This window comes from Simochromis diagramma, unplaced genomic scaffold (genome assembly GCF_900408965.1).
Source record: "Simochromis diagramma unplaced genomic scaffold, fSimDia1.1 OVJJ01000293.1, whole genome shotgun sequence".
NCBI lineage: Eukaryota > Metazoa > Chordata > Actinopteri > Cichliformes > Cichlidae > Simochromis > Simochromis diagramma.
This window is the reverse complement of record NW_024386801.1, coordinates 188,296-212,490: the sequence shown is the minus strand read 5'-3', so window position 1 is coordinate 212,490 and position 24,195 is coordinate 188,296. Positions and strand designations below refer to the sequence as shown.

Here is a 24,195-nt window from a genome sequence, read left to right as displayed (position 1 = left end):
AACCATCTGCCAGGGGACAGGACGCTCCACAGCCTGTGGAAACGGCACGGCTATGGCCTGCGACACTCGGGACTGCGTAAGGCTGAGAGGAACGGTCTTGTTTTGTTTCCCAGGGAGACGATTGAATTAGATTTCACCTGATTTATTCCCTCAGGGGCGACATGGAGCATTTCGAGTCTGTTGGGTAAAAAACAAAAGTGTTTGCACCTTCTGTTTTAGACGAGTTCACTCTCAGGATGTGTTCTCCAGTATTTCCTTTGTGCAAGTTAATATAGGTGCGTGATGACTAATGTGCTCAAGCCTGCGTGTAACGGCTCCCGTATTAAACACATATCATAATATTGTCACAACTTTGACAGTAGCACTGAAATAAAATGAAGCAAAATGAGGAAAAAAGGAAGAAAATGTAACGAAACATAAAATGTTTCAAAATAAAAAAGACGAACGAAAAGCAAACTTTTTATTCTAAATCATCACAGATACAAATATGAAACAAAACAATGGAAATAACAAAAACAGACTGACAGGATTTCAGATGAGCAAAAAAACCAACGTATGGCTCAACATGGCGATGAACGCCGCGGCTTTTACACAACAAGATGACAGGTGAGCGTGTGAATGAGCCGGTCTTCAAAAGCCCAGAGGTTTCTGCTCATCGTGTGTGTGTGTGTGCGTCTCAGTTCATCAGTAACTCCATCTGCACCAGTCTCGCGTTGGTGTCCCCGGCCATGTTATAGGGAATCATGCCAGCGAAGGTGATCAAGGCTCTGGCCTGACCGCGCAGTTGCTGTTCAGAGAAGAGATGGCGTGTTAACATAACGCATCAGTGAGACAGAATATTTATTTAACAACAAGCGAGCTCTCGTCGCACTAGCCGGCTCGACACAACCTAAAATCCTTCTGTAGACACCAGCTGCAGTCAGCAAGCTTCTGGGTCACCAGGCTTTCTATGTCTGATGTAAGTAGAAGTGAAAAGGTAGAATCCAGAGGAGCGACGGAGACGTACTGACAAGGGACGAACGAGAAACTCTGCCAAAAATGTCACATGAATATATTCAGTTTACCACTAAATGTGCTCGTATTAGCTCAAATATTTAAAGTAAATGGATCTTTGTATAAAAACAGAATGCGTTAGGTTCAGATCTACCTATAAACACACGTCTTTAGCGCTGTGCTCATTTCCTCACCGTGTCTCTGTCCTCCATAGTCCTCTGTGGCCGTCCCGGTGTGCCGGCTGGCGCCCCCTTCAGGCGTTTGTACTGCGTGTAGAGGATGTTCATGGTGGCCAACAGCACCTCAGACAGGTTGTGACGCACCTGGAGGAACAAAACGACATTTAAATAAAGAGAAAGCAGAGAAGTGGAGTCCATATAAAGACCGAGTATCGGTTTTGTGTCTGGTGTCCAGAACCGAGTCGACACCTCATCGCTGAAGTTCCTGAAAGCCGCCACTCTCTCCTCCACGCTGTCCTGACTGAGCGGAAGAAGCTTTAAGCGCTCCATCACCTGACAGAGAGAGGCAGCGTTAATGTGACGAGGCCGCGTGCGTCTCCCTTCATGTCTGTTTGTTCATTTTCAGAGTTGCACTCACATCATACGCTCTGTCGACGTGCCCCGCGTGGTACTCGTCGAAGAACGTCATCAGGTCTAAGAGCAGGTAGAAGGTACTGTCGACCGACTTGTCTCCTGCTACGCCCTGAGAGCGATACCTGCAGAGGGAAAATAAAAGGTTACGGAGGTGCGTGTGTAGATTTTGACCAGCGCACGGCGTGTCCGTGTCCTTACCTCTCGGCGATGGCCACGGCGGTGTTTTTTAGCCTCTCCTTGTTGGACTGAGGGGCGCTGACCTGGGCGATGACGGGACTCAGGAGCCGATTCATCAGCTCCAGCACCTTGTCTGAGTTCTACGCAGAGACACACGTAAAGTGAACGAATCCCAAAGCGACAGCTCTGCAGAGATACTGCGCAGTGCACGGTCTGCTCACCTTGGCCAGCTCGTACAGTTTGACCGCCTCCTCAAACAGACCTTTGTTCTCGGCCTCCAGAGCCACTTTACTGATGATAGCTCTGGTGTCCCCAGCAAACTTATCTATGACTCCGGGCTAGACAGGAGAGGATGGGAGACGGGCGTGAGGCTGAGAGCGGTGCAGTCCTGACAGTAACAATGTGCCTTCTGTTCTATTGTGTTACTCAAACAAAACCCGTCCTTAAAGTCTGACTGTCCATCAAAATAAGTCGACGCATATTTTTAAGTAAGCTGTTAATACAGAAGCTGCACGTCTAATGATGCGCCGTGACGCATTTAACATCGTCAGTCGTGAGTGGGACGACCCGTGACAGCAGAACCGAGTGCTGCTGAACGGGGCGTGTTGAGACATGCGGGACACGTGCCAAAGGACCCCCCCCCAGGGACAGGGAAGACAAATTCAAAGCAAGACAAGGAAGACATGGGCAGACAGTAGGTGAGGGAGGCAGGTTATAGAAATAACCATCGACGAGATGACAGTGAGCCGAGACATCGCAGACGTGTCCATCGTCCTACCTTCCTACTGCCGTCCTTCTCCAATCTGCCCAAAAGCATGTCGAACTAAGAGAGGACAAAGTAAAAATCACCACATGACAATAAATACATGAATCCAACATCGTCAAAGTTCACATGTAAACTTGTTTTCCAGGAGAGATCTGTTATTAAAACCAGACAGAGCAACACATTGTTCTGAATCTAAAATTCACTCCATGCTCCTCACATCTGTTTTTATTACAAACATTTGTCAAACGTTGCTTTAGCATATACCTATTTTTCATATTCTTTAAGTATTTTTTAAACAGATGAGCTGTTTCAGAGCCATTCCTGTTTAACGAGGACAACACCGGGAATCATGCAGGTCTCATCTGCCCCGCGAGAAGCACAGTGAACCAGCTCTGCTCTTCTAAGATGTTCAACATCAGCTCATCTGTCACCAGTGCAAAGCTTCTGTGCTAACTGTGCTAACGTTCGACCACAGAGTAAGACGGGCCGCCCACCTCTCGACTCTCAATAACAAGTTCGCTGACACAGCGCATGAACATGTTCTCGCCCTGGTTGTCTTTTTCATTGCTGCAAAAAAGAAGAAACATGAATTTAAACTTGGAGCTGTACAACATATCGTGTGTGTGGTGCAGGGCGAGAAAATGTGTTTACCGCAGGAAGTAGAAATACTGCAGCGCTTCTCGTGGATCCGTGGACTCAAACTTGCGAGTGTAGAGCATGAGCAGGCGGATAAAGTTGAGCCGACGCACCATGGGAGGGTCACCGGGCTCCTGGCTCACTGCGGGGAGGATGTGATCAGTGAGATCGACAGGAAATAGAATATGCATGTGCATTACCCTACAAAATAAAGGTGATACTCACGTAGCTGAGCGCTTTGACCGGTGGACTTCAGCAGCAGCCGTAGCTCATACAGGACCAACGCCACGTGCACGGCGTGACTCCTGAGTCGCTCGACTCGAAACAGGAAAGCCACCGCCGCCTCAAACTGAGCCGTCAGGAACAACACCTGGAAATACAGGAAGGGCTGCTGGCTCGCAGAAAAATGGGACTCGCCTGCAGAGAAGAGGCGGAATAAAGACGGAAGGTGGGAAAATCAAGTGTCTGTGACCAAAACCTGCAAACAAGTTCAGGAGGAAACGGGTCGCGCTGCTCACACCGGTTTATCATCCACATGAACATAGTAAACGAGCGTTTCCGATCACTCTGCGGAGATGGATGGAAGTCACCTGTGTGGGTGTTTCACCGTCTCACAGAGAGAAACTCTGCGCTTCACAGAGCTGTGCACATGGCCACGTCCGGCTTTTTTAAACATGGGAGGAGAAATTTAAAGACGTTTTTTTGAGTGCAGGTACTTAGTCATCAAGTTTACTTTTTAATTATAATTCCTAATCCTCTTGTTGGCTGAAAGTTTGAGGAGGAGAGCAGGGTGGACCATGTCAGCCATTTTACAGCCTTATCGCAGACTCCCAGCGTTTTAGTTCAAAACGGGAGAGCGAGGGAGAGAGGAGGAGAGAGAGGGGGAGATGAAGGGAATAAAAAGGACAAAGGGGGAGAGATAGGAGTGTGGGTGTGAGAGGGGGGAGAGGGGGAGGGCGCTGCAAACAAGAAAAGAGAAAGAAGAAATGCACAGCAAAGAATGTGAAAGGACAAAAATCAGTGGGACGGCGATAATAGAGGACGGGGCTGCAGGAAAGCAGACGAGCCCGGCACCGGCAGCGTGTGAGAGAAATGAAGACGGGTTTTGGGCTTCGTGTCCTGCTGTGAAGCAAGATGGAGGACAACGAGGAACGCTGTGCCAGACAACCGAGGGAGGCGAGCGGCAGAGAGAGAGAAAACAGAACGAGGCTCCGGGCTGTGCTTCCCACCGAGCAGCGAGGGCGGGAAAATGGGAGATGGACAGAGAGAGGGAGAGTAAGAGAGAGCTCCGAGTCTTATCTGAACAGAGCAGGATCAGCCTGGAGAAGGCAACACCCAAGGGAGAAAGCTGTGCTTTTGTCCGTCTGTGGGAGGGGAGGCCTCCTCGCGCCCTTGCACTTGTGTCCCGGACATGTTGAAGTCTTACTTTAAATCGATTCTGGATGAAGAATCAAAGCGTGTCTGCTGGTGCCTGTTCACAGGCGTGAGCGGCTGACCCACAGCTCTCTTTAAGGCTGCTCTCAGCTTTCTGGTGTGCAGCTCCGTGCTCAACACCACGAATGCCCCAAAATGTGCCCCGAGTCTCTCGCTGTAATATTAATTATGGTGAGACATAAACTCGGCCCAGTTTGTTTCGGGCACTCTTAACGGCGTTTGACCCATTTTCATCTCCCTGCTTTAAGCTGAGGAGCTTTGCTGACGGTGTTTGATGAAGCCTGTGGAGATGTGGCGGTAGGTGTTGGTTAATGTGATGCAGGTAGCTGTAGCGCTTCCAAAGCAGGAAAGTCTCATCATCATGAGCACAAAGATGAACGACTGCTGCTATTTCCACATTTCCAGGTTACAGAAAAGAAATCAATTCACAAACAGACTCGTGAACTTTTGTTCCTGCCGACTATGACGAAGCTCTGAGTCACACTTGGCTCGTCGTCCATGGCAACAGCTGCTGAGGCTTATGGGGAGGGTAGTACTTCGAGCTGTTGGTACAGCAAAGAGAAGCGAGAATATTCATGTGCAGGAAACAGTTGAAATATTCATCGAGCGATTAGTTACACAGGAAAATGAATCACTTCTCTTTAACGATCACTGATGTTACTGATGAAAACTTCACATATTTAGCATTTAACATCTATATGATGTTTTAAAAATGGTGAATCTGACATCATATAAGAACACAACGAGACGCTGACAACAATAATCACCTGATGAAGCAAATCCTGAAGCGTGCTGCGATTCGTCACCAGCACACACACATTACAGGTTGTGCACCTCGACTCTGTGCACGGAGGTGCTCGCACCATCGCTAATACGTCTGTTTGAACATTTTAACGGCTTAAACCAAACCAGCACTCAAGGAAACTCATTTTGATGTAGTTACACGTAGATGTAGTCCCTCAAATTTAACATAAGATTTTGTTTCTCAGACGACTCGCTCCTTACGAGGGACCGGTCGTCCGTATGCATGCCGTCACCCTGCGTTCTACGTGTCCGCACAAACATAGATGCAGTCTCACAACAGCACGAGAGGCAAAGAGCAAACAGTAACCCAAATAAAATCTGCATCCCGGGAGGTGCAAACAGCTCGGCCGTGCAAGCCTGTGCTTGTTCCTCTGTGCTCGGGCAAAGAGATAATGGAAAAAGAGGAAGGTGGAGAGGCAATGTGATGCACCGCAATTCTCAGGAAACTCAAGTTCATATATTTGTAGTTATTTCGAGAGCTGAAGGAGAATTTCAGTCCCCTACCATAGTCTTCCAGCAGCTGTTTCTGTAGCTGTGGCAGGGTGAGTCTGTCCTGAGGAGAGCTGCTGCCGTCATCATCGAAACACACCTGGTTCAGCTGTGGGGACACAACGCGACGCACATTACGCAAGGGAGCAGCACAGCCCCGAGATATCAAACTGGGACGATGATCTCTAACCGACCAGGATCAGGAAATCGTGCCTTTAACCCAAAAACAGCAAACCAGGGGAACGGTACCTTAAGCCAGAGGTAGTCCTCAGTCTTGTCTGCTATCTCGCCGTGGTTGTCATTGATGTCACATTTCCCAATCATGCAGTAGACAGCTCTCTTGTATGGATCGGCACAGTTTCTCAGCACTCTGCGGTAGTGCAAGCGAAGCTTGTTCTCTGAAGTCGGGGAAAGTCTAAAGAGGAAAACCAGATAAAACGGGAAGCGCGATAAGACCGGTTTGACCTTCAGGACTTCTCTGTGTGCAGAAGCTGAGCGGAGCTCACCGTCTGTCAGGACTGTTCATGTACTCCTGAAACCAGGTCTTGAAATCTCCCAGCTGATGTTGCATTCTGTTCACCACCTGCATGGCTGCATGCAGGTCGCCACAGCGCAGGCAGTAGTAGATCACAGCCCACACCGGGTGGCCTTCTATCTCGCCGTCCTGTTGTGCAAATTGAACAGAGTGGTCGTATTATTTATTTATTTTGCAGCCGCTGCTTAATTCTTCAGACGGTCGGAGCTTCGCACTGCAGATGTGACCTGTCAGCCACACAGACTCATCGAGAATCAGTGAAGCAACGGTGGGAGATTAAACCGTTTGCACCTATCAGTCGCTGGCTTTTAGAGCACAGGTGTGCATGACCAACTGCATGAATGCCAAAGAAAAGATAAACTCTTAAATATAAGTGACATTTCTGATCAGCCCATCAGATTATTCTGATTAGGTACTCATGCACCAAGCCTGGGTCACCCTGCACAGACAGTATTACTGCAACAGTGAGGAAAGCAAATGAGTGTGGTAAAGGTTATTCAGGTAACGACTGGAGTGGAAATAATAAAAATGCAATCCAATGCAATTTTTACAAAAGTGATGAGGCCTGTAGGAAAGTTAAATAAAGCTGCGTGTTGCAGGCTTTCTTTATTAGCCAAACATTTAAACAGTGTATACACGTGTGGTACCTGCATGCCAGGCAGAGGCCCTGGTAGCTTGATGTTGAGGAAGCTGCGCACTAGTTGGTATGTTCCAGGCACCCCTCCTAGTTGGGCCTGATGGAGGTTCCCAAAGACAGTCACCATGGTGTAGTTTTTATAACTGGGAAAGACAGAATTCATATTTATGGTTCATTCTAGCTTAATTTCAGCAAACTGTAGATCCATGCATGTGTCCACAAAAACAGGACCGGCTACCTGTTCTCAAGGAAAGCAAGTGCCTGGCGCACAAAGGCCATTTGCATTTCAACACTAGTGCGACTCTTCAGAGTGTCTTTGGCTGGAACCAACAACACGTCTGTCATCTGCTTCACCATCAGCCACAACTCTGACACGTTCTGGAGGAACGAGAGAGAAAGAAAGGTGCGTTCATACCGAGTAATCTGTTACATCTGTCAGTAACAAGTAACTTCAGGCTGATACATCAGTGAGAGATCAGCGTTCCTACCTTGTCGTCCAGGCTTTCTGCTACTGAAGCACATAAATCTCCCAGATTAGGCTGAATGTGACCGTTCACTATCTTCTCATTGAAAATGTAGATCTGACGGAGAACAAAACGGAGGCAGGTCCACAAACTGTTAAATGCTCGTTTTATAAGGAAATGTCAAAACTTTCATATAAACTTAGCCTCCGGTTAAAAATGAACCTTTTTTTACGACCATCGAGTGAAATGGTTCACAATAAAAAACAGCACGAAAAGTATCAAAATGTTGACGAGGTCGTCAAAGAGGATCACGAAAATCAGACAAACGACGCCGCACGCAATGTGTCGACACATGGTCGAAGTAATAAAATGTGGTGCAGCGAGTGGAAGCGACAGAAGGTCATCCTGGATGATGCTGGGTGGAGCGCTGGGGCGGGGACACGCGCCCCCTCTGCAGAACAATTAATCCATATGTTTGATCTGCAGCTTCCAGGCTTTGCTGTAACCCCGTTTCAACCAAACGATCGGCCGACAGCTTCATGTCTTTAACAGAACACAGCTAGAGATGATTATTATTATTATTATTGCTACCAAGCTCTGCGGCGCTGTTTGTATTAAAACACACTCTGCTGATGTCCTCCTTTTCCCCTTCATTAGATCCCAGTATGTAATCAATACACGTTTATTCTTCTTCTATGCATTTATTACATAAGAAAAAGCAATAAATAACAGGCATTATTAGGCATTAGCACAACACACTTTAGTGCCACTAAAAATGTATTTCCCTTATAGTAACATTTGCATTCAGATTTTGCAGCGTTAACCTGATATAAAAATGCTTCAGTAACAATAACCTGCTGTGAAAAATGCCACAATATGAATGCACTGAAAGGTAATTTGCATAAAACAGGAATGTTGATGTGCTGTGTGCATTTACACGAAATTTTCACACCAAAACAATTAGACTATCGGGGACTCACCTGGCGTCCGTAGGCCACCTCCACGCTGTCCAGCGCACTTCTTCCTGGAGCGGTCACCTCACTCACAAAGCTGGGCTGTAATGGACCGCAGGTCAGGTGGTAAGCAAAGACAGAAGCAGATCAGTCGCGTGCTGCTGAAACGTTTGTGTCTAAACAGGAGAACTTTTGCTGCTCATTACTTTGCATGTTGAGAGTCTGAGACAGGAGGACGTCCTGTCCCGACTGATTACTGCCCGCCTGCTCGACACACGCTGGGACACAATCCCACACAATAAGATCAAAGTCTTGTTTTTGTTTCCTGCTCAGGGTGATGATAAAAATAGTGTTTCTGAGTCTGAGATGAAAACGCTAGCTTGTTTGTTTTAGTTGAGCAGGTAGACAGGTAGTGTGTGGCGTCACAGCCCTGACATGCTCTTTGAAGCAGACATATTCAGTCCAAGAAGTTTAACTGTGTTACAAAAATGATGCTATCTGTAAGACCTAATAAAGCGGCAACGATGCGGCACTTGACAGTTCTGATCTCCACACAGCAATGTTTCCTTCATACTCAAACGAGGTCACGATTAATAAATCCACCGTGTTGTTGACACACCTGCACGTTAACTGAGACACAACCTCTGAATTTATTGTTCATAACTACAAATAACAGATTCATGAACGCATTAAAAATGACACAAACATGGACCGACTCGCTGCTGCAAAATTCATTTACAATGTGCAGGTGCCACCATGAGCACCTATACGGCTCTCTGTCCCGTACCTCCACGTCTTGACTGAAGTCCAGAGCGTCTTCTCCTGCTCCCAGCAGCGTGTGCAGCACTCTCTGCTTCACCTGCTCCCACTGAACCAGCATCGACTCCCGATGGTACTCTTCAGCCAGCAGGAACGTCTGAACAAACGGCGATGGGAAGCAAGCCTCCAGTCATATTCGAGCGTGCAGACTGAGACAGTTTAACCTCTAATATCGTTTTGGTGCTGCTGGTTTGAGATCTCAGTGCTTTTGTGGGAAAAACACAGTTCACTGGGATCAAGCTGTGTTACAGATGCTAAACAGGGGATTGTCCTTAACATGGTCATCTCTGCCCCAAGCACCAGGTACTCAAACCTTCCCGTTTGTGAGTGGTAGCAAATCACAAATAAGTTGGCTTAAAGTCAAGATGACCTTAAAGCTGAAGGAGCTAAAATAATGCATTTGCCAGGCAGGATGAGCGGAGGGGTCTGCACTGAGCTCCATCATACAAAAAATAAGAAGCGCTAGAAACGAGCAAAATAATTTGTCCTTGTAGTACAAGTACGTTAATCCACATCCACGAGGTAAGACGAACATCGCACACACTAAACTGGATTTAACAGCAGACCCCTGTGAAGGCGAGTCCACCAGGACTCGGTGGCGTCTATTTTAACCCTCCACAGAGACTTCAAAGTGAGATAATGGGAACTCGAGATAATTGAATCTCCAGCTTAGGGAGATGCAAATCTAGACTAAAGCCACCATTTACTGGGTTAACTTGGTCAAAGCTTTAAACAATTTAAAAACGGCATTAAGTCTAAAAAGATATTAAAATTGTATTTAAATCGTAAGTATAAACGTTCCTGGTCAGCAACACATCGCAGTAATTTAACAATTTAAAAAAGCAGTTTCGGAGTTTCATGTTATACATGTATTACGTTCTGTTATCGGGGCTTTTTCCTGCCCAAATACCTTTTTTGTTTTAGAAACACACAGCATGCAGCAGCTCCAGTGGTTACTGTAACATGCCTGCCTGCCCTGCTTTTCATGTTGATGTCAAAACTAAAGCTACGAGATAAAAATCTGCAGGAACATCTAACACCCGCGTTCTTTTTAATCTTCAGTGCATTTGTTTTTCCCCACCCTTGCACATAAGTCCCTTTCCTCTCTCGGGGAGCGGAGACAGATAATGGGAACGGCAGCTAATTAAACGCGGGGCCTATTAGCTCTGCACATCAGGGAAGCCATTTCAGAACCATTCCCCAAAGGTTCACACCAGAAGGACTTTTAGATCACAGCGAGCAGAAATGACTAAAAATGTCGTTTTTAAGTGTTCGGTATTGTGATGTGCTGATGCTACGAGACAGTGAAACGAATGCTTTTGTAAACCTCGGTATATGACAAACAAACACACACGGTGTCTGTGACTGTTGGGACTAATTATGTCATCTTCTTTTTTAATCATCTAAAGAATAAAAAGTATAATCGCACTCGGCCCTGCAGGCCTGCGTTACTCTAACAGTGCCTGTGAATTAGTTTCCTACACTGCAGGACTAAAGACTGCGAGGCCACGAGACTCTGGACAGATACCGACCCTGCGGCGAGACTCCTCGATGGCGGACAGGAGGGCGTTGTCCCTCTCGTTCTTCAGGAAGCCCTGCGGACACACAGACAGATGTGGGGAGAAGAGGAGTCACGGTGATGAACACACTGTGCATCATGTTCCTGTTGGCTTTGGCTTACATTAACACGTTTGTCAATGCAAAGGTGCACTTCTATCATGTGCAGGTAAGTACTGCCGCTAACCTTGAGTTATTCTGCTTTTTTAGGTTTATATAACTGCAAGTCGTGCAGCCCTGCCATAATAGCTTCTTAGACTGGAGGAAGGTTGTTCCCTTTGTCAGATAACAGAATAATCATTTACTGGTGACATTGTCTGACTTTAAATCTGAAGCAAGCAGGATAATTCAGCCTCAAACCCCCAAAAGCAAGCAGTTGATCAGAGACAGCTAGTTTCCAAAGCCAAGGACGGTTTATTCAGCTCTTAAGAAGCTGAATTCGCTCCTGTCCTCTCATGTGCGTCTATGTCCAAATGCTTAGCTCAGTCCAATTTCTACCTCTTCCTTTTACAAGCTCACACACATCACCTCTGCCTGACGCTAAATGGGCAATTTGCATGAACACCTTTCTGAAGGACTGTCAATAACAAAATACCATCAAGTAACTCGCAACTAAGGTACAGCAGGCTTACCACAGGTTACCGATCCTAACTGGATCAGTCAAAGAAAGTGATTATTGGATTTTACGTGCTGCTTTTTGCTGACCACTCTGTGGGTGAGCCTTTTTACCAGTGAGAATAAAAACAGACACATAAAATGTTCAGTAGGTTTATTATAAAGAAAAAATGAGCCCTATATAATCGTATAGTTGTACTTCCTGTAATACTGCAGCCTTCTTGGACACGCACACAGAACTTTATCTCTTTTGGCTTTTTCACGGTGTGGCGTTGGTTCTGCGACGAGCCCACCGACAGTTTAGCAGACTGACGTCTACGTGCTGCTGCCGTTTACCGTCACCAGGGGGCAGTGTCCCACGCAACCCGCGCAGACACGAGAGAAGTTATAACAGAAAGAGCAGAGAAATGTTCGCTTTTCATGCCGATGGTTGAAAATATTTTCTTTACGCTTTTTCACACTTCTCCCGTTTATGTACGACCTCACTTTTCAACCAATCAGAGTTGAACCTGTGTGTGATTTGCGGCCTGTCCGCAAAACATGTCTGCGTGGGTTGTATAAGCCTCTCCGTGTAGCACAGGCAAACACCTACACGCACCAACAGAACGTGCTACTATAAATCCATGTAGATGCACTCTTAGATAAAGCAAGAAATTTGAAAACATTGAAATATTCATTTTCACTATTTAGCTCCGTAGATTTATGACAGTGTATTTCAACTCTGTTGGCTCTTTGGGTCTAAACATTAGGAAAATGTCTTCAAGAGTAAGTTACAGCTTAGCTAATGCATGATGAAAATGTGCAGAACGCTAAATTTGACTATGAATAGCACAACCTGCCATCACAGACATGTCAGTAACTGATTATCAGTATTTGTATTTCTCCATGTTAATTATTTCTGGGCTTGCAAACACTAAACATCTGACAGTACATGTGGAGCAGTATTGATATCTTTTGGGTTTTATTTCGCTTCAGGCACTCTACAGTCTGTCAAACAACATCTTTATAACTAGCATATTTTCCATCTTGGAAACAGCTGAAACTACTTATATTGTGACATCTTCAAAGCTGCAGAAGAAGAGTTCCCGTCACAAAAGATGATGTCAAGATCCAAAAAAAGTCTATGCAGAGGTCGGTCAGAAAATAGGACAGAAACGTTTCCTGCTGCAGTCGCTGTCGGTGTTTGAGTTTACGTGGAAAATAACCAGTGGCTAATCTGGTTTTGTGCTGCAGTTGACTTTTAGAGACGTTGTCGTGTTAAACCGTAATGGATCGCGTCTCCTCTAAAACGGGTCAGTACCGCGTCACTGAGTTTAAGCCACAGCATTCATTCAGGTCAGTGTAAAGTGACAGAGAAAGACATCATTTACTTCCTCGTATTACTGTGTGAAAATCTAATTATCTATGACAGATTATCCACTGCAAATTAAAGACTTGAAAAACTGGTGTTTGCACGGCTGACAGCCGAGTTAAAGGTAAACTTAGTGAACACCATTACTCTGGTAATTAAGAAAGAAAAGAAGCGACTCCAACGTAGCCCGTTTATAGCAGCAGCTCATCCCTGCTACCCTTAGCTTCCCTTTTCCTGCTCTGTCCCTCTCTCGTTTTTTCCCCGTCTCACTTTCCCAGGAGAGGCTGACAATAGGTCTATATTTAACCACTCAAACCAAAGAAGAGCTCAGGTCAACACTCGCAGGAGAGCTGCACTGGAAAAATGAAGAGAACAGAATGAAACGTTCACAGATCAGAGGCTGATTGCGATGACTCCAAGTGTTCTTGTAAATTGGAGAAAAGGCGATGAGACCGACGATCCTTACAGAAACAGGCAGGGGGCGGGGCTTAAAGCATCTAAAACTACGGCGGTACATTGGGCACCGAGGGGGAACTGCCTCGTCATTTTTCCTTCAACAGGTGGCAAACATTTGTGACTGATGTCATTATCAGTGCTGCCAACCACTTGCCTATACGTTACTTTTTGTGCCAAGTGTAAATTGATGAGTTAGCCAAAAGCTGAGGCCAACAATCCCATTTATCTGACATGCAAATGATTTCTGTCTTTTTGGCTTTGGTTGATAAATCACTAAATCAAATATGAATATTACAGCAGTTAGATATCTGATAAAAAGGACTGCTGGTAACTGGATACACTGTTTCCCTCTTCACCACAGGGGGTGGCCAGTTTCACGTAACTGCTTCTTAAAATGTTTGAAGCTTCATCGCAGGCAGGCACAGCATCACTGTCGCATATAACCTCTTTATAATTTTGATCAGCACTACACCTGGCACGTTGTTCAGACCCAGACACCGGCATTTCGCGCTGACTAATCGCTGCCAATGTTTTAATTCCTCCTCGTATTTGTTCCCAAACGGTAAAAATAACCATGAAATAGAGAAACGCATTTAAAAAAGCAACGCTGAAACGTTTAGAAGTAAGAAAGATGAAAAAACACATTTTAATAAATGTGCTTATCACACTCGATGATGCACTGAGCACTGGGGTATCGGCGTATCAAAGATGCACGTTTCTTTTGCCCCACCCCTGTATTGTGTATCCTCAGAGATCTGCAACCTGCTGTGAACACCCACAGCCTGCTGGCCAGACAGCCCAGAAGCTTCTACAGGAAGAGGAGCACTGCCACCGAAAATTATTTGATCATGGTTGATAAATCAGGAAATACTGATGGGGGTGGGAAGGAAGGTAAAGGCGAGGACAAGTCGGCCTTCAAATATAAATACAAATGATCCAAGTTCCATTCTTTGTCTCCAAATTCATCGACAGTATGGAGATAATGTGAAAGATCGGTGCACATTTGACTCTAAAAATATTATTTTCTATTCGCCAAAATGAAACATGACTAAATTTTAGCATACAGTATAAATGTGATATTTAAAAAGGTTTCTCTTCAAACTTGTACGCATGCTAAATCTCTGTGCTGGCATACAGGCCCCCGTCTCCACTGCTAATGACAGTCACGCCATCTACGCATAAAGGTAATCTTATTTTATACTCATTCAAATCAGAACATCTGAATTTTCACCCTTTTGAGCCAGCTTCATGCTTATGACACTATACGAAGAATATTAAGATACCGAGTCGACGCAGAAACGTGTGATTTCCAGGAATCTAGAGGTTACAGAAGGGCACGTTCAACGAGCTGACGGGGAAAAGCCTCACTGTGGAAGTCATTATGAACCAAAGCAAAAACATTTACCATGACAGAATGAACCGACCACTGCCTGTGTGTGTGTGTGTGTGTGTGTGTGTGTGTGTGTGTGTGTGTGTGTGTGTGTGTGTGTGTGTGTGTGTGTGAGAGAGAGAGAGAGAAACCCCACCCTTTCACTCTTTCACTTCCTGTGTGGTGAAATAGAAATAAAGAAAATGAATAACATACATTTATAACATGTAAGTATAAATGATCAGAGTGCCTCACATTCACAAATGACTCAATCATCTCCATCATCATGTATGTCCGCACACACTGTAGCACAGCAGAGAAGACATGACAAAAAGTAAGACGCACAAAGCACATACCCATCAGTGACTGAGTACATGTATCCATGTATGTATATGCAATACTCACTCATGAGGAGAGCCTTTCTGCCTGTCTGGCAGACAGACGAGAGAGCAGGATGAGACAAGGAAAAGTAAAAAACTGGTTTTCAGTTCTTTGTCTGAGCCTAGGTACGTGGGCTCTGACAGCCCAGGACATTTGCATCGTCTCTTCGCCTCTCCATCCCACCGTGTCACTGTGCCAGGGCAGCAGCAGCGGCCGCCATGCTGGGGCGTGTTCCCTGTGCCCCGTCGAGCCGGCATGGCGGTCCGCTCGCAGCCTTTTCCCCGTTCAAAGCAGGCCAGTGACTCTGGTGCGTGAGCCGGAGAATCGAGTGAAAGTGCCACATCAAGACTCGCTGGAGGTTGTTTTATTGTCGGAGGGCTGTACCAACTGAGCGTTCAGACACAGGGGGAACCCGCGAGAAAGAACTATGGATTCATATAGAATATCAGTTCCTGCCATCAGCTGACACCCCCCCCAAACAGCCATTCTCCATCCTCTGTCTCTCTCTCCATCTCTCACTTCGTCCTAGCATCTCTGACGGCCCTCCCTCAGTCCCACTCATTTTCTTCTTTTTTTATCCATCTATGCATCCTTCTTTTCTTCCCTCCTTCTCTCCTCCCTCCTTCAGCTCAATGCAATTATAGTAATGGATTTTTTCCCCCTCGGTTGATGGCTTCCGACATCCTGTCTCGAAATGAGGCTAATCATGCTCTTAAGGGTCATGTTTAGTTAATGAAGGGTTTGGGAGGCACATGGGGAGAAAGGGGATGGGTTGGTGGGTGCGTGGGGGGTATTCCTATATGCAGTCTGTCTATTATAGTGCACACGTGCACACACAAACAGCTTCAGGCATGTTAATCCATGCACTTCCTGAAGTTTTGTGCACATAGTCTCTCTCTCACACACACACGCACGCACACACACACACACGCACACACACACACACACACACGACTGGATTCATGTGTGCAGGCAAGCAGACAGGGATGCACGCAACCACGTGCAGACAAATCTATGCTACACATTCATTCATAAATGCACGGTTCAGACACCGTATACAGCAGCGATCGATAGCGCCTGACACACAGGCATGCAATCTCAGCACACGAAGCTTGTGCACGAGAGACACACACATCCTGTGAAGCTATGTCAGGAGCGTTCGTGTATCTCAGCAGATGCTCTGGGCTTAGCCAACTGCGTCCGCTGAACGCATGCCATCACTGCTGAGGGATATGTGTGTGTTTAAGGGCTGGGGAGGGCAGAAGAACAGGAGAGGAAGAGAAAGGATGTAAATGGGAGAAGGATAAAAAGCAGAAAAATGTGAAAATATGCAATTTAAGAGAGAAAGGGAAAAAATGAAAGCAGAGAAACACGTAGAAAGAGTGCGATGTACGAAAAAGGAGAAAGAGAGCATTGGCAGAGAAAGATGGAACAGTGAAAAGTGAGACAAGGACAGGGAGACGGAAAAATATTGAAGCCGGTCGCCATTTTTCTACCCGCTCTGCTCTCTGCCTTCCACTTCTACAGTTTCATTTTTCTGCTCTTTTCATGTGATCTCTTCTCTTTCTCTGCTTTGCTTTGATTTTGAATCCTTTCCTGTTAATCCTTTGTAAGCACTGATGGGAACACAGGAAACAAAAACATGTAAGCAGACTGCACTCTGATAAAGACCCTAAACATGAGATGTAAATATATTCACGTTTGGAACAGACTCAGCCTCATCTAACCAACCACATAATCTTACTAAATATGAAGTTGTCCATAGTATGTGCAATCTAAAAACATGCTAATCCCTGCTAGCAGCGCCGACGTCCACGAAGCCCAAAATCTAAGACGAGCTATACGGCCACAACCTATAGGAGCGCTTCAGCATATATACAGGCGCATCATTCACACACCACTGCCCTCTACATGCACGTGTGTGTGAGCCGCAGAGGCATGTACCAGCTCACTCATGCGCAAACACACACATTTACACACACACACTCATAAAAACACAGCACATTTTCCATTTCCTTTGTGTCCCGTCTATCCTGGAGAACTGCAGCCTCTACTGCCTCGCACCCCTTAAACCAAATTAAACACAATCTGACGCACTGAGGTCGGGTTGGTTGAGGAGCGAGGATGCACAGATGGATGATGCACGAGGCACACCTTAGAGGTCCTTGGTTACATTTGGATACATTCTTTGATTTCAGGGTTGCCATGGGTGCACATGCATGTGTGAGTCAGCAACGGTAACGGGAAAATGTAAAGCGTAGATTTAAATTGAAAGTTAAACTGATGATGAAAAGTTGGCTGATGAATAAAATCATTGACAGACTGCAGATGAAACACAACAATATGTGATTGTAAAAACGGAGACTCTGTCCATGTGCAGCGATAATATCTGGGGTGTTAGTTAAATATAGACAGGCTACATCCTTTGTGTGGTTACAGGAATGCATCTGTACGAACAATAACTTCTGCAAATAGTCTGCTGTGAGACTGTGACAAAGAAAAAGTCTAATATAAAGTGTATCGTGACAGGAAAGGAAGCAACAAGATCAAAGTTTTAGTAACAGTAAACTAAAGCTAAACTTCACTCCTAATTAATCAAAGCTAATTAAAAAATAACAGAAAAATGTGCACTGATTTTGGGGATGCTTCCATTTGTGTAACTCCATCACGTACAAACACAGGTGGTGCTGAAATGTGTGTTTGATCTTAAAGAAGAACATTTGGGTGTGAGATTGAACTGAGCAGCGCGAGAACGTGACAGAGGTCCTGAAAGTGATGACAAACGCATATGTTAGCATTTACACACAACAGGCTTGAGTCTCCAACGATGATGACTGAAGAGCGAACGCGGCCCTAAAGAAAGTGTTCTTGTCACTGTAACAGTGACGAGAAAACATGTTGTAAGTACTGCAAATATAAACTACTGCAGTCTTTCAGAGTTTTATTAAATATTTAATAAGAATACTCCTGTTACTGCACCAGCTGTGTAATTATAGAATAAACCATTTATTTCCACCTTTCTTTCAAAAGTAACTAAGATTTGAGCGACTACATCAGTGCATTTGAGCGTAAATTGCAGGTCAAATGTAGAGTCTGTGTGTTAAGAATACTCTGGAAAGGCTGTTTGCTTTCAGCTGTTCAACAAAGTGCATCAAACAGCTTCTTGGTGATGCCTTCTTCATTATCATCGTCATCATGATCAAATAACCTCTCTGCTCCTTTGTGTATACTTGATGATATAAAGTGGCTGAGACTGCCATCAGTTAAATGGAGGGGAAAAAAAAGCTGAGCTCAGTTTCTCTTTTCAATGGTTCAAATTTAAACTACATTTCTTCGTTGTTTTCTTATTCTGGCTGAAATTCTGCTTCACTTTTTGGCACACTGTCATGGAGCCAAACACGCCCAGTTAAATTAGGTTCACAATTAGTCACAATTTGCAATTAAATTCAAACTGTGTGTATGTGACGTTATGATCTTCATTAAAAGAGAATTTCCCATGGGGGAGCAGACAGCTTTCTAAATGACTACTCACCTTGGTCTGGCTAGATTAGCTTAAACTGCTGTAAAGCAACTAAAAAGGCTAAAACATAAATCTTTTTGATGCTGCTAAAGACTAGATTTACCTTTAGTTTGGGGGGCGGTAGAGTCGAGCATCACAACGTTACGATTTAAGACCAAAGTAAACAACTATTTTTGGCAAAGGCTCACTGCGCCACTAAACAGAGGCTTAATGAAGATGGTGAAGACTTTGTTTAAGCTCCATTATGCAGTTAGCCTGGCTGTCCAGAAATCATCCTATATTGTGCTTATAGATTACACATATATATGAAAGACTACTGTGTGCAGTCTATGCATCCAACAATCTGACATCTGGAGTCCAATCCTGACTCAACAAGCTGATCTACGGAGCCGATCTTTTCAATTCTCTGCTGTTCTGGGTTTACCTCACAATGCCTCAGCAGCAGAGCTCCAGAGGAGGAATACAGCTTATTAGTTTAACACTGGTATCAGATAACTACTTGGCATCAGCAGATACTCACAGCAGCATCAGTATCATATGAAAAACTGTACAGTGCACTCCATTAATTTTCCATTTTTGATCATAATTATTTATACTGAATATGCTCAGCGCAGGGCCCATTAGGTAAATGCCAATACAACACTACTATCTCAGCTGACTTTCCATTTATCTGACCAATTCCTGTAATGTGGCTGTTTAAACTGAGCAGCTGTTTGTCTGAAACAGCAGTGGAAAATTTCTCCTGAAATAAAACGTAATGCAATGTCATCTTCTAGACCCAGAAGAGCAATCGCAGGGAGGCAGAGTGCTCGTGTGTGTGTGTGTTCACCCTCACACTGCCAGAAGCTAAGTGCTTTTCCAGTCAGTGAGTGAAACCCACCCTGGCCAGGATACATCTGGCCGACCAATAAGAATAAAGAAGATTTCAATGAAACAGAGAAGAGGCTGGACTGCAACAGTGGAAGAAAAAAAAACATAGAGATAAGAAAGGAGGGTGATAGAGCGGTGGCACATGTATGTGGAAACCTGATGGAGAGAACAGATACAGTGGAGAGAAATAAGTAACCAATACAGGAGGATTAAGCAGGGTGGGAATAAGGGATGGAGAGAGCACTCAGGGAGCAGAAAAGTCTGGTACTCAACATTAAAAGAATACTGGGCAACTTTGATATTGCACTTTCAGACTTCTAACAGAACCTTTGTTTTACATTTAAACCTTCTGTCTCCAATACCGTCAAAACAGTTCAAGATTCACGTGTACCACAGGAGCAAACGCAGCTTTGAGCCTCCAGCCTAAAACAAAGGACAGAAGCGCACGATAAGCTCACTTTGTTCTACCTCCCTGCATCACAGTTTCTCCGTAACTTGCATAATCTTCAGATCTAACCAACTTCTACTAGAGCAGCATGGCCTCTGGCAATCCATCAGACGTCTTCACGCTCAAATCTGCCAAACTACAAGACAGTTTCACACACATAACACAACTACCTCCTCACGCCTGACTAAATGCGACAACATGCCAACCATGTATCCGTCACAAATGCTATTAATTCTGTTCAGCTCTACAATCGTGTACACGCACTCAGTCACAGCACAACCTCCAGAGCCACATCTATACATTATGTGACATGCACTGCTTTTACATGGGTGAAAGCTTTTTTAATTCAGTGCAACTCCACAGATGTAGTTTAGTGTGACTGATGATACATGTCATCATATAGTAAAGTACAGTCTAATGAATGTGCAGAAAGAAAATATGAACAAAACTCAAAGTTAAAGAGAATAAACAGCACAATGTGACCTTGAAACCAATGAGATTTTCCATGAAAGTCATTTTTCTTGACTGTCCACAAAAACAGAGCCTGTGGGTCACACAGCAAACCCAATTTTCCACTGGAATAATTAACTCGTTGGCTTTGTGTACTTATTTCTGTTATCTCTTAAATCTTTGTTCTGTTCAGCCTCCAGTTATAAATTTCAACATTTTCAGCCTTTAACTAACAAACTTCACACTTGCTCAGTTTTTATCAGGCTTATCTTGTCAGTGGGGACAAAATGCAGACTTATTATCTACAGTTAATTACTTTCAGACCTTAGCCACAAAACAAATTTAATCCTCACTTCTAAATGCAGTGAAATATGCACATGCTTATTAAAAGACTAGGTACTAGTTTCTTACCATCTGTCAATGGAATATTTCTTATTTCACTCCACAAAATACCTCTCAGTGCTCTCAGTAGTAAGCGAGTCTTCCTCTAGTGAACCAGTTCATTTAGGTTAAAAACACTGCATTAGCAGCTAGCTAGCAGCTAGTTTATGGTACCTGTATGTAGGGCTGCTCGATTATGGCAAAAATGATAATCACGATAATTTTCACTGAAATTGAGATCTCGATTATTTGATGATATTTATTTAACAATAACAATGTGTTGAATAATGACTTTAAAGATTGTCAAAAAATAATATAAAATAGTGCAAATACTGATAACAGTGCAAATGTTTGCAGTATAAGAAATAAATGAAAAATGTAAACATCTATGTTTAGTGAACTTTGCAGTGTTGCTCTGTGGTGCAGCTACGACACCGTAGCAGAGTTTACACACTGTGTCTACTTGATCCACGTCTGACTGAACCCATAATGTTTCCACACCACTGAAGTTTTTTACCTCTCTTTTCAACCAACAGCAGTCACTCTCCTCTCCAAATAACTTCTGCTCAGCTTTCCGAGCTTCCCTCAGGTCCTCTTAATCAGCGGTCCCCAACCCCCGGGCCTCGGACCGGTACCGGGCCGCGAGTCGTTTGGTACCGGGCCGCGAGAGTTGAGGCTCAGGTGTGAAATGTATAGTTTTCAGGGTTTTTATCGGTTTTCAGCGTTATTTTGTTATCGTTTTTATCGTTAACTCGGTTTTCCTGGGTCTTTTCACGTGTGTTATGAATAAATCCTCTTTTTTTCGGTACCGGTACTAGTTTTATTTTGTTGTATTTATCCGCGACACCTTAAAGGCCGGTCCGTGAAAATATTGTCGGGCATAAACCGGTCCGTGGCTCAAAAAAGGTTGGAGACCGCTGCTCTTAATTGTTGTGACACATGTTCGAAATGCAGAGAGGTGCGCTCGATTTGCCACACGGAGCAGCGCGAGAGTAAAGCACGAGGGAGGGGCTAATAATCGGCTCAGTCATTTTTAATGATCGTTGAAAGCCCAGATCGTAATCGAGATTAAAATTCGATTAATTGAGCAGCCCTACCTGTATGTCCGTGTCTTTGACTGGCTCCAGGGGCTCAAACGTGGTGGCAGCGCTGAGACTTTCTAGCCTCTGAGAAATGTGGAAGATGTCTAAACCTCTGGAACCAAGGAGGATGGACCTGAGGTGAAACAGAAAGGTGATGAAGAACTGACTGACAAATAACTGTAGTTGCTCCACGTGACCACTAGAGGTCGCAGAACGCTTTACCACCGTTACAGAAACCATCTTTACACTGTACCACTGATGTGAACTGTTACACATCAGATCAGGTGTCATCACATACATCACAGAGAGAATTTCAATCTAATATCAATGCAGTTTTAAAATTAATACATTAAATCCTTTAAATATCACTCAAGCTCATTGATTAAGGAATATCTTCTTTAAATCTTTAAAACCAAACGTATAGTTTAGAAATGAGTGTGTCTATCATAGAGATTAATGGGAAACAAATGAAAAATGATTTTATACTTTACATTTTATTTACATGAGAATATATTGCAGTAGGTTATACTAAATCACACCTGTCAGATATACAGGAGTCTGTTATTGTGAAACGTGTATTATTATTAGTAGGAATCTTACCACTATATATAAAAAGGAACTCTTCCCAGGCTCTTTTTTTCATGTTGATCTTTAAAAATTAGACCTGATGCCTTGTGTGACTGTTTACCACCAATTTAGTTCCCTAATAGCCCGTCCCTTTCTTTACTGGTATTGGGATCTAATTACTTTATTTATACAACTTTGTACACATAGATAACCATTCATTTGTTATCAATTACCATTTTTGCCAGTAGCAGTAATATTATGATTAACAGTGGGACATTTTCTGCCTATCTGCACATACTGATGTTCATATTTCATACTGTTCTTGGTTGTATCTTGTTATTTTATAGTTCAGCTTTATTTTGTTGTTTGCTGGTTTACTCTGTGACTACTAAGTGTTTTTGTTTCCACTCTTATAGCACTGTGCAATAACAGAAACCACAAGAATTTCCCTCAGGAAAAATAATAAAGTTCTATCTTATATTTCTTACGCTTTTACGTCTGCAGCATCTTGGGAGGTGCGGGTCAGGGTGCGGGATCGAAGCCTCTCCCCCGCCTGCTGGATCTCCTGAAGGTTCCTTTCGACATGAGGAAGTTCAGACACTGCTTCGGTCTCAGCAGCCAGCTGCTCTGCCTGCTGCAGGAGCTCCCCAAATCCCTCTGTATCCATGCTGCTATAGAGAAACAAATGAAGATATTTACATGTAACATCATCAGAGGTGAGATGAATAGTGTACAGTGGTTTAGGGAGCTATAATTTTAGGGTGCTCACATCCTTTTGGGGGGGAAAAAGGTATAATTGGCCTGGACAATTTTGCATAAATATGTTGCTGTTATTTTAGAAACCTAATCAACATTGTACCTCACCGACTAAAGGTTTTGTATGTATTTTTTGTTGTTCACTTTCAATCCTTAGAAGAAGGGACTGGGTTAAAATGTACTGCAATTCCTCAACTGCGTGGATGGAGATTTACACAAATTCAGAAGTAAACGTAAAGTGATCACGTAAACGTTTCAGACGTAATATAGCTGAGAACTGCCACAACAACAACAACAAAACACGTTTAGGACTAGGCCTAGTCGATAACATACAAACTGTGAATAACATAAACACCCATGTATATAAGGACATACAGCTGTGAGCTTTCGGACAGTTGACAGCAACACCTGGAGCGCGCGCATGGAGCGCTGTGGTGTTAGCTTAGTTGCTATAAACTCGCTTTAGGAACAGCAACAAAAATGTACAGTTTCAAATGAAACTTAATCCGGCTGCTGTGAAGTGGCGTGATGTGAATCACGATAAAAACATGTTTGAATTCATTTTATTTTATTGTAGTGCTGTCCTTTTGGCTAAGCTTCGTTAGCATGCTAACATGTAGCTACAAGTCAGAATGAATTACACTGTGCAACGTTAGCTAGCATGCTAAGCTGCTATTATTCTTACATATGCTCAGTGTTGCGTTAACTCAAAAAGTTCATTTTGATGACGCGGCTGGAAGCAACTACACTTCATACCTGTTGTGTGAGGTGGGAGAAAATACGGTCCTGTTTATACTCCACGCCTGAATGTATTTACAGTTATCTTCTGTTACTCCGTTTCTTCAGCACGCAAGTACATTATTTGCCCCGACCGGCACTTCTGGAGTCGATCGTGATTGGACAATCCCGCATCCCTCCCGGAAGTTCTTCTTCTTCTCTAGTTTCAAATATTAATGAAGCATATCGTCACCTACTGTCATAATTTATTATTATTATTATTATTATTATTATTATTATAACACTAAGTAGTAGGATAACTCTTCTAAATATAGGCAGAAACGTGTACAATATGAAAAGCTGTAGTCGCTTTTA

The 24,195-nt window shown here is 44.1% G+C and overlaps 1 protein-coding gene across 3 annotated transcripts; it reads right to left on the bottom strand.

Annotated features, from left to right (window-relative positions):
* Positions 1-446: 446 nt before the first annotated feature.
* nup93 (nucleoporin 93) lies at positions 447-24,008 on the bottom strand. 3 transcript variants are annotated; one of them, XM_040024945.1, is made up of 22 exons: positions 23,860-24,008; positions 22,836-23,018; positions 21,796-21,913; positions 10,833-10,895; positions 9,269-9,397; positions 8,509-8,583; positions 7,553-7,645; positions 7,303-7,442; positions 7,075-7,207; positions 6,399-6,556; positions 6,142-6,307; positions 5,908-6,001; positions 3,391-3,582; positions 3,181-3,307; positions 3,024-3,096; positions 2,542-2,586; positions 1,985-2,101; positions 1,785-1,903; positions 1,591-1,708; positions 1,422-1,505; positions 1,188-1,316; positions 447-787 (listed from the first exon to the last, which is right to left on the bottom strand). In XM_040024945.1, the coding sequence occupies exons 2-22, from the start codon at positions 23,012-23,014 to the stop codon at positions 677-679; spliced, it is 2,463 nt and encodes an 820-aa protein (XP_039880879.1). In that variant the 5' UTR covers positions 23,015-23,018; positions 23,860-24,008; the 3' UTR covers positions 447-676. The 3 variants fall into 3 exon arrangements, with proteins under 3 accessions (XP_039880879.1, XP_039880880.1, XP_039880881.1); XM_040024946.1 differs by having other exon boundaries at positions 22,836-23,015; XM_040024947.1 differs by lacking the exons at positions 21,796-21,913; positions 22,836-23,018; positions 23,860-24,008 and adding an exon at positions 15,054-15,497.
* Between the last annotated feature and the right edge of the window lie 187 nt (positions 24,009-24,195).